At 40.2% G+C, this 11,534-nt stretch overlaps 1 protein-coding gene across 1 annotated transcript in view; it reads right to left on the reverse strand.

Moving 5' to 3' along the window:
• CCDC14 (coiled-coil domain containing 14) overlaps positions 1 to 11,033 on the reverse strand; it is a 45,164-nt gene extending 34,131 nt beyond the window's left edge. Inside the window, exons 1-5 of the mRNA XM_052646473.1 lie at positions 10,860 to 11,033; positions 3,255 to 3,310; positions 2,856 to 2,928; positions 2,538 to 2,607; positions 2,323 to 2,445 (exon numbers count right to left, since the gene is read on the reverse strand). Of these exons, the coding sequence (XP_052502433.1) occupies positions 2,323 to 2,445; positions 2,538 to 2,607; positions 2,856 to 2,928; positions 3,255 to 3,310; positions 10,860 to 11,033 (496 nt within the window). The remainder of the gene's footprint in view (positions 1 to 2,322; positions 2,446 to 2,537; positions 2,608 to 2,855; positions 2,929 to 3,254; positions 3,311 to 10,859) is intronic.
• Between the last annotated feature and the right edge of the window lie 501 nt (positions 11,034 to 11,534).

Here is an 11,534-nt window from a genome sequence, read left to right on the forward strand (position 1 = left end):
TTCCTTATACCCTAATGAGTTTGTAATGAGTTTCTTCATAAATAAAACCCCTATCTTAATTTGGGTGTTGCCACCTATTCTTTCCTGCCAGTCAATTCTAAAGGAAGTCAACCCTGAATATTCATTGGAGAGGCTGATGCTGAAGGTCCAATACTTTGGCCACCTAACGCAAAGAGCCGACTTACTGGAAAAGACACTGATGCTGGGAAAGATTGAGGGCAGAAGGAGAAGAGGGTGACAGAGGATGAGATGGTTGGATAGCACCACTGACTCAATGGATATGAGCTTGAGTAAAATCTGGGAGATAGTGAAGGAAGGACCAGGAAGTCTGGAAGTCCATGGGGTCGCAGAGTCGGCATGACTCACCGACTACACAGCAACAGATCTAAACTCTGTGGGGACTCTGAACAAACAGTCAAGCTAGGATCCAACAAGTTGCTAACACGGCACCATCGCTGACCACTCCTTTCTCTGTCCATCGGTCCTCCAAAATAGGTCTCTATTCTAAGAGTTAGGCCAGGGGTGAGCACACTTTTTCTTAAAAGGCTGGAGAATAAACATATTATGCTTTAAACAGGCCAGATGGTTTCTTTCACAACTACTCAACTCTGCTCCTATAACACGAAAGTAACCATAGAAAATACATAAACGAAAATGAATTAGCATGACTGTGCTCTGATAAAGCTTCATTTACAAAATAACTAAACATTACAATAAAATGAAACTGGCTGTAGTATGCTCACCCTGGATTAGACCAATATTGTCCCACCGAAATATAATGTAAATCATATAAGCAATTTAAAATTTTCCAAGAACTACATTTAAAAAATTAAAATAGGTAACATTACTATAATGTTTTATTCAAATCAATACAGCCAAAATATTAACATTACAATATGTGATTAACATTAATCACTGAGATATTTTATTTTTTTGCATTAACTATTCTAAGCATACTGTGTATTTTTACCATAAAGCACAACTCAATCCAGATGGTAAATTTTTATCAGAAATCCTTGATCTATATTTAGGTTTAATAAAATTTACAGTTAAAAAAAGTAGATTCATTTACCAAGTTATTTCAAACATACTTTAAAAGCTTTTTAATAACTAGGTCATGTACCAGCTTTCAAATTTAAATTAATTAAAATTAAATAACATTTACAATTGAGTTCCTTAGTTGTACTAGCCATACTTGGAATGCTCCGCAGTCCCATGTGGCTTGAGACTGCCATCTTAAGTGGCACAGGTCAAGACAATACAAGGCTAAACACAACTGGCCTCCAAGATAGGTTAAAAAAAAAGAAAAGTGAAGTCGCTCAGTCATGTCCAACTCTTTGCGACCCCATGGACACCAGGCTCCTCCGTCCATGGGATTTTCTAGGCAAGAGTACTGGAATGGGTTGCCGTTTCCTTCTCCAGGGAACTTCCCGACCCAGGGATCGAACCCAGGTCTCCTACATTGTAGACAGACGCTTTCCGTCTGAGCCACCACTTGATCTTAGCCAAAAGGCCAAGAAGCGATAGGAAGTCGTTTTCTCGGCCTTGGTTCTGACTCAAGACCATCTGAATTTCAGCCTCTTTGCCTGAATCCTGATCTCTAATACCCAGAACTAGTGCTGTACATGACTCAAACCCCTTACCTAAGCTAAATCTTACTGTACTCTGCTGTACTAACATTTTTGGCCCACCTGAACTGTGAACTAGCTGGTTCCATTCTTGATGCTCTGAAATCCCATTATGGACTTTTTCATCTCTATTTTGGGCTACCATGTTCCATAAGCCTCTGTGGAACAACATAATCAAAACTTGCTTATTCTAAACTGCTTACTGAATCATTCCACTTAGTCAGCAAGTTAATTGTGACAGTGTAAACCATCCTTGGCTACAGTCACTGTCAATCAGTGGCAGACTGTTTTTCCTTACATAAAGACCCAACTTGGAATTTTACCTTCCTATTACTATATCTTCTAACTGTGCAGCTGAAAAATTGAGCTATGGATCCTACTTAGAATATATGTATACACATACAGTATTTTTAAAACAATAGATATACACATGAAACCCAACCAATCTGTGAATATCATTCTGAGTTTGAACCTATTCTATAAAACCTAACCATTTTTCTTTTCTACTTTTCATCTTGGCAAAGTACTCAGCAATTAGAAGCTGAATAGAGAAAAAAAAAAATCACAAGCACACACACACACCTGTATAACCAATATTATTAAAATGTAAGCCCAACTGCACAACCCCAGTAATCTATCAAAACTCCCATAATTAAGTATCATATTTAAATAAATAAGAGAAAAAAATACTTACAAATTTCCTTCCGGACTACAGAAGGCACAGTATGTTTTTCACGTCCTTTCTTTTTGGATCTGTATCTTTTGGTTTCTACAGGTCTGGGGTTATACCTATTTTCTGAATATGTTATTTCTGAACCTATTAATGATTAAAACAAAAATTCATTAGCATTAAGATAACTACTTAATTGAGAAAAGGTGATCAGCAAAGAAGCATTTAAAAAAAAATACCTGAATCTTCATTTCTCAAAATGTCCCGCAGCAAAGACGCACAGCCATCAAGCCCCTGTACAGTGTCAGTCTGTAAGAAGAAAGTCACATAGAAATATGTACATAGAATTTTAATGCAGGGAAAAAAATTCTGTAATTTTAAAATTTCCTTATTTAGAAGCAATTTATTATTGGTGGAAGACATGTGTTAAAGCAAAAAGTCTCCATTCTTTGTCAGGACAATTAATACTTCACCTTTGAATTTTTATTTCCACTTCTTAGCTTTTACCTGAAAACTAATTAAACAGTATACACTGTATCTATTCAGTTTACTCTTACCTGACTTTCTGAATCAGAGTGAGTGGGATAGCCAGAATCTGCATTAAAACGGGGTATCTTTCTCAAATTGGTCCTAGAAAACATTTACATATAATATAAATATAATTACAAAAAATATAATATTTTCCTAAAATACATTCTAAAAAGACACTTTCTTTCCACCAAAGTTTGGATAAGAAAGTTTGCCAACCATGTAAAAGATGGATGTATGCAGGATTTTATGAAGGTTGTAAAGACTAAAATGATCAACATGGGTAGAGATATGAAAGGTTTCTCCCCAGAGGTTTGTGAAAGTAGAGACCCTCACTTAGCTCTCTGGGGTAGGAAAATTTAGTCCATCCCATAGACTTGAAAATCTCTTGAGAATTCCTGAAGTTGGACACTTTCTTAAGTACTTACCCTTTTTTTCCATTTGTTAATTTAGCAGGTCCAGTGTGCTTTCCTGAAGGTATTACCTATGACATAATGCATTATATTATAGGAGATATACAAATATTTTTCTATCATATTCTCAGTATACTGTTTGGACAAAACCTAAAATGTTATTGTTTCCTTCTGTTTCACTTGGTAAAACATACATAACAAAATAAACCATTTTAAAGTATACAGCTCTGTGGCATTAAACACATTCACAATTGCAGACCATCACTACAGCCCATCTCCAGAAGGTTGCCATCTTCCCAAACTGAAATTCTGTACCCATTAATCATTAATCTCTAATCCTCTCCTTTCCTAAGTACCTGGTGGGACCACCCTTCTACTTTTGGTCTCACTGTTCTAGGAATCTCATATAAATGGAACCAGATAGTATTTGTCCTTTTGTGACTGGCTTACTTTGCTTAGCACAGTATCTTCATAGTATCCATGTTGCAGCATGTGCAAAATTTCCTTCTTGTTAAAGCTGAATAATACTCCATTTTATATATGTACCATGTTACTAATTTTAATAAAATCCACTATTACAACTGAACTCATAAATTTTTTTTTCTATATAAAATGTCAAGCAAGCAACACATACATTTGTTCCTTAAGTCTGTGTAAGTTGAAGACTGAAGTTGAAATTTTACTTTAACCAGAAGTATCTACTATAGTAAGTCTGGACTATACTCAATCCCTCAAAATATTTTACTTCCCCTAGGTCTTCAAAATACATGTTAACTTAAGATATAGGGCAGAGTTCATAACTCTGATTCTATTTTCCCACATTGTTTAGAATGCCTGACAAGACCAGCACGTGAAAACTCTACTCATTTGCTTCTACACACATCCAATACGTAGGAGTTACACAAGAAACAAGTTAACTGTGCTTGCCTCTGGGGAGGGAAACTGAGAATCTGGGGGACAGAACAAGGGAGACTTTCCATGGTATACCTTTTTATATCTTAATAACTTTACATTATTTAAATGTAATATCTATTCAAAATATAATTTTTTAAAGACATGGTTAAATTTCCTACTCACTCCCTCATTTTACCCTTTAGGTGTAGTCACTGTTGGCAGTTACACTTAGGATTTTTCTTGACATGTTTACATATTTCATCTCAAGATTCCTTTGAGCAATTACTACTAAACTTGCTGGAATTATAAAGTTTCACTTCTCCTTAAGACAACTTAGAATATGAGGAAGTCAAAAAGCAGCAGTGAGAACCAACACTGGCAGAAATAAGATGCCATGTAACACAACTCTTCTAGACCCTGCACGACCCCCTAACGGGCTTTCCTTTCACAGTATCTATGTTGGTGTCCTGTCCAGGACCACAATCAAAAGCCAAACCATCATGCTAAGTCTAAAAACAACTACCACAATAATTATCTTTCAGAATTTAAAAAGTAAACTGTCTAGACAAACATATGGCATAATGGCGTAATTGAAAGATTTTATACAGCATTTCACCGAAACACACACACACACACATTAGGTCATATTACAAAATCAGGTAAAGAAAATTAACCAGAATACAGCACCCTGCAACAGTGTGATACTGGCAGCTTTCCTTCAAATTTATTTTGTATTCTTTATTTTGAAATAATAGTACAAAGAACGGTATAATGCTACCAAGATTCCACAACTGCTGACAGTTTACTACATCTGCCATGTTCTCCCTTTCAAAAATGTAGTATTCCTTTTTGTCTGAACCATTTCAGATTATGTTACAGACATGATACTCCTTTATATTTAAATATTTACTCCTAAATATTTCCTAAGGACAAGGTCACTCTCTCATAAAACCAAATGATCAAAATCAGGAAATGAACAGTGAAACCATACTATAATCTAATCTACAGATCTTATTCATATTACCAATTATCAAAATACTGTCCTTTACATAAAAAAAAATATATATGGCCCTTATCCCATAAATCCAGGATCATACGAAGCATTTTAAGCAGTCGTATCTCTTTAGTCTCCTTTACTCGGAACAGTTCCTAGAGGTGTCATTCATTGTCTTTTACAGCCTTGACATATTCAAAGAATATGAGCAGTTACTTTGGTAGAATGTCCCTCTGGCAAACATTTAGAGTTGTCTGCTTCCCCTTGATTAGGTTCAGGCTGTGCTTTTTTCGCAGGAATACCATAAAAAGGATCTCAATACTGTATGAGCAGGCATATGTTACGTTTGTCCCATTACTAGGGATGTAAAGTTTGATTATTTAAGGTGGTGCCTGCCGGATTTTTCACCAGGTTACTATTTTTACCTTTGTAAATATTAAGCATTTTGTGGGGAGATACTTGAAGATTACGCAGACATTCTATTCATCAAATTTTCATCCAATAGCATTCATTGAGGAGTCTTGCCTTAATCATTTGTTAAATAGTGATTTTTCTAACTTACGTCATTCATTCTAGATTAGTTGGCATTCAACCTTAGTGAAGTACTTCGTTGAAGTACTTCTTTGTTTGTTAGTATGGACTCATTGATTCCTTTTTAACGAATTCTGATGATTATATTAATGCTCAAACTGTCCCAGATTCTGCCAATAGGAGTCTTTTCAAACCAGCCCCTGTATCATTTCAACGTCACCATTATTTTTGAGCCATTCCTTACAGTAAAGATCTCCAGGTCCGTCCCCCACCCAACCTTGTTTTTCTCCCCATTGCGGTAACATGAAATCTACTCTCAACAAATTTTAAGTGTACATCAATTGTTAACTGTAGTATGATGTTTATGAGACTCCCTGATGGCTCAGATGGTAAAGAGTCTGCCTTCAGTGTGGGAGACCTGGGTTCCATTCCTGGATTAAGATCGCCTGGAGAAGGAAATGGCAACCCATTCCAGTATTCTTGCCTGGAAAATCCCATGGAAGGAGGAGCCTGGCAGGTTACATACCATGGGGGTGAAGAGCCAGACATGACTGAGTGACTTCACTTTCACTTCACTTCCACATGTTTACAGCAGATCTCTTAGATCTATCTCATAAATCTAACAGAGCTTATTCATTGTACATAACTAAAACTTTATGCCCACTGAATAGCATCTCTCCATTTCTCTCCCTTCTGCCCCTGGCAACAACCACCCTACTTAATGTTTTTATGAGTCTAGCTATTTTAGATACCTCATCTAAGGGGACTCCAGGACTCTTGGAAAATCCCACAGATGGAGGAGCCTGGTGGGCTGCAGTCCATGGGGTCGCTGAGAGTTGGACAGGACTCAGTGACTTCACTTTCACTTTCCACTTTCATGTACTGGAGAAGGAAATGGCAACCCACTCCAGTGTTCTTGCCTGGAGAATCCCAGGGACGGGGGAGCCTGGTGGGCTGCCATCTATGGGGTCGCAGAGTCGGACACAACTGAAGCGACTTAGCAGCAGCAACAGCAGCAGCATATAAGGGGAATGATGCAGATGACACTACCCTTATGGCAGAAAGTGAATAACTAAAGAGCCTCTTGAAAGTGAAAGAGGAGAGTGAAAAAGTTGGCTTAAAGCTCAACATTCAGAACACTAAGATCATGGCATCTGGTCCCATCACTTCATGGGAAACAGATGGGGAAACAGTGGCTGACTTTATTTTGGGGGGCTCCAAAATCACTGCAGATGGTGATTGCAGCCATGAAATTAAAAGACACTTAATCCTTGGAAGGAAAGTTATGACCAACCTAGACAGCATTTTAAAAAGCATAGACATTACTTTGCCAACAGAGGTCTGTCTAGTCAAGGCTGGTTTTTCCAGTGGTTGTGTATGGATGTGAGAGTTGGGACTATAAAGAAAGCTGAACGCCGAAGAATTGATGCTTTTGAACTGTGGTGTTGGAGAAGACTCTTGAGAGCCCCTTGGACTGTAAGGAGATCCAAACAATCCATCCTAAAGGAGATCAGTCCCGGGTATTCATTGGAAGGACTGATGTTGAAGCTGAAACTCCAATACGTTGGCCACCTGATGCAAAGAGCTGACTCACTGGAAAAGACCCTGATGCTGAGAAAGATTGAGAAGGGGATGACAGAGGATGAGATGGTTGGATGGTATCACTGACTCAATGGACATGGGTTTGGGTAGACTCTGGCAGTTGGTGGACAGGGAGGCCTGGCGTGCTGCGGTTCATGGGGTCCCCAAGAGTTGGACACGACTGAGTGACTGAACTCAAGTGGCTTATTTCACTTAGCAAAGTATCCTTAAGATCCATTCATGTTGCATACAGCATGATTTCCTTCCTTTTTAAAGGCTGAATAATATTCCATTGTGTATCCACTAATCCATAAATGGACATTTAGGTTGTTATCACATCTTAGCCATTGTGAATGTTACAATGAACATGTGAGTGCAAATATCTCTTAAGATCCTATTTTTAACTCAAAGTGAGAATGCTGGATCACGTAACAATTCTTTTAATTTTGTAGGAAATTTCATGGTTTTTCATAACACATGCACCCTGACATTCCCATGAACACTGTACAAGGGTTCAAAAGTCTCCATATCCTCATCAACACTAGTTATCTTCTGGATTGGTTTTTATGATAGCCATCCCAACAGGTGTGAGGTGATATCTCACTGTAGCTTCAATATGCATTCCCCCAATTAGTGATATTGAGCATCTTTCCATATACTTGCTGACCATCTATATGTCTTCTTTGAAGAAATGCCTATTCAGGCCCCTTGCCTATGTATGCTACTGAATTGTAGGAGTTCCTTGTATATTAGGATTATGAACCTTTTATCGGATATGCAGTTTTAAATATTTTTCCTCATTCCATAAATTGACTTTTCAGTGTTAACTGTGAAAAGCTGTGCAGCTCTTTACTTTGATATATCCAGGCCCCAACCCTAGAGTTGACCATTTCCCCAACAAGTAGTGATTCCTTTCCATGGACACCAGTATTTATCAATAGAAACCAAGATCTAGGCACTAGCTGTGCTGTTTGCTACTGAGGCTTCATATGGATTATTTAGTCATCATGACTAGACAGTTGAAATTTTGAGTCTTGTGTTTTTACTTTCAAATCCTATTCCATATTAACAAAGTTCAAATTTTTTTAATAGCTGTATACTATTTCCTTAAATGGAAGTAATATAATGTGCCCTTGGTGTGCTTCATATTTTTCAGTTAAAATACAAATCTGAAATAAATCTTTTCATATCCTGGTAATACCTTTTCATATTCAGGATTGAAAGCTTAATTATTTGATAAAGTTATTCATTGTTTAATGCCTTTAGTGCCCCTAGATACAAACTGCAAAACACTTTTCAAAACAAGTGCCCCAAATGTTAATACATCAGAGAATGTTCGTTTTATCCTACATTTACTTCCACTAAGTATTAAAAAGAAACTTTTTACTTTATTATTTGAGAAAAACATAAGTACCTCTTAGGAGCTGTGTCTCCTACCAACAAGTGCAAGATAAAATTATATTGGTGGAAAAATTTAGTGTTCAAAGCGTTTCATTTCCACTTATCACCCCCTGTTAGTTACTATTTCTGTGAGGTAGGACCCTAAATTTCAGAAAGCTGGCCTGTTCAGAGTCACACACCTAAGAGCAGATGTTTGAATGGATTCCCGCACTAACTATGTGGGCCTAAAGCCTGTCTCCACCGCTAACCAGCTGTGTAACTAGAGAAGACTCTGCATCCCTCAACTTCCTCATCTATAAAATGAGGATTATTATCTACTTCCTAGGCCTACTGTGAAGATTAAATGAGAATAAATGGCGACCCACTCCAGTACTCTTGCCTGGAAAATCCCATGGAAACGGAGGAGCGTGGCTGCAGTCCATGGGGTTGCAAAGAGTCGCACATGACTGAGCGACTTCACTTTCACTTTTCACTTTCATGTACTGGAGAAGGAAATGGCAACCCACTCCAGTGTTCTTGCCTGGAGAATCCCAGGGACAGAGGAGCCTGGTGGGCTGCCGTCTATGGGGTCACACGGAGTCGGACACGACTGAAGCGACTTAGCAGCAGCAGCAGCATATGTAAAAGCACATAGAATAGTACCTGTCACATAAGTGCTACCCAAACGTTAGCTGTGATCATCATGGACAGTAATACACTGTTTTTAAGGGGACTACATTGTGTTGCACAATTTATGCCAAGTGTGAAATAGATGTTTTACCAGGTTCTCTCACTTAGTCTCTCCAATTCTTTAAGGCAGCATATTACACCTACTTTGTAGATAAGAAAAAGAAATCTCAGAGAAGTAAAAAGTACTTTGCTTACTATCACTATGACAGTAGTGGTAGAACTGGAATCTGAATTGGTAGGTGACTATGACTACAAAAACCATGTTTTCCCCACTTGCTGACTGCACCAAGTTTGAGTTCATTCACCATAAAATAAAGAACTACAAGGGCTGGACTGGTCTGGAAGCATTCATGAAGAAAGTCTTGAGCCAAGCCTTGGGGAAAAGTGTAAGATTCACATTAATAGGGGAGACAGCATTAAAAGTGAGTTGATAAATAAAAGGAAAAATTTAAGGGGAAAGAAGGATAGTATGGTTACACTTAAGGAGGCATAAGATCACTCTAAGTAGAGGGTCTGTAGGGCTTGATTGATTCCTATTGGTTGACTAATTGATTACCTGAAAAGGTAGAGATAAACTGCTTAGAGAATCCCAAGGACAGGGGAGCCTGGTGGGCCGCTCTCTATGGGGTGGCAGTCACACACGACTGAAGCAACTTAGCAGCAGCAGCAGCATAGGAAGATAACAATGTCTCTAGCCTGGATTTCAGTAAGGACACAAAACGGGAGCTGAGGGCATCCAAACAATGTATATGTTGACAGCCAAGGCTTGTAGAAGCGGTACTTGAGCTGAAGGGACAGGAGATGAAAAGTGGAGATTTCAGGGAGAGAAGGACATCATTCTAGGCAGAACAAAATGCAAAGGCACAGAAGCCTGACAGAACACGGGCACTCAGGGCGCTGTGGAAGAAATAGCTGAAGAGCGTTGGATATTCCTGGGATGGAGGTGGGGGCTGGCAGGGAATGCACTGGTCACGTCGAAAAATGGCTGTGTTGACAGGTCAAAGAACTGAGATTTTTATCTTGAGGGGGGAAAAAAAAAAGTTCCAGAGTTGGATTTTTAGCAGAGAATTTTGATGAGGGGTGTGCATTTGAGAAGAATAAGGCTAAATGCAGGGACACTAAGTGGGAGACTTTTTTGAAAACTAGTAGTAAAATACCAGCAACTGTGACGGAAAACCAGCTAATAGCAGCTCTCGTTGGAAAAGCTGGGAACCTGGAGTTGATGTAACAACGTCGTGAGGCTCCGAGAGGTTAAGTCACGCACCCAGCGGCTGAGGCTGGACTCGAACCCGGGGACCACTCCAAAGCCAGCGCTCAGTTGGACCACAACGATTAAAACAGAATCAACATCTACAGGCAGAACAACTGTGTTAGGGCGTTAACATTAGGTACGCACACCCACCCTCCGCCTCGTCTCCTGTCGCGGCATTTTTTTAACGCGGCAGCACTCTTTATTTTTTTCAAAGGGGGCTTTCCACTTCTCCAGGCCCGGGGACTACCTCCGTCCCTCTCCACCCCCACAGTGGACGCCTCAGGTCCGCAGACCTCACCTGGCCCGGTCGAGATCCAGACCTGACCATCTCTCGCAGCTTCAGAAAAGTCCAAACGGAGTGAAACAAAGCCGCAAGATAAAAGGAATTAACCGCCGCCGAGTCCCGGCCGCCCTTGGCCCGCCCCTCGAGCTTCCGCTTCCGGGAAGGAGCCCGCCAAATGCTGCGCCTCATAGTCCCCGGCGCGCAACCAGAACCTCTCTCCGACCCACCGCACGGCGCCTTGGGTTTGCGCAATAGACCCCTCCCGGCCCCGGCTCGTCACACTCGGCTGCAGGGTGAGAGAAGTCCACAGAACGCCGGCGAACGCTGCGGGTCCTGGGCGGGGCGGGGCTGAGAGGGGCGGGGCCGAAGGGGCGGGGCGGAGAAGGGCGGGACGAGGAGCGGGAGACCTGAACTGACCAGAATCCACGATCACCTGGGAGATCTGAGTTTGCTGCCCCGAGGGCTTCCACTGGAGGGAGAGACCTTGTCCTGCGTCTGCTAGGAGAAGTGGCAACGGGGACCCGCCAAGACCAGAGGAAGGGACTACGGTAGAAAGCTAATAGGTTTCAGAGGAATTGCACTGTCTCTGGATTTTGACCCTGTATTTTTAGTTGGTGTTTTGAATACCATTTTGAATGTTTTTGTTCTTGGTAATCAATAAACATCAATCCTACGCCCTGTTTTCTTTGT

This window comes from Budorcas taxicolor, chromosome 1 (genome assembly GCF_023091745.1).
Source record: "Budorcas taxicolor isolate Tak-1 chromosome 1, Takin1.1, whole genome shotgun sequence".
Lineage (NCBI taxonomy): Eukaryota > Metazoa > Chordata > Mammalia > Artiodactyla > Bovidae > Budorcas > Budorcas taxicolor.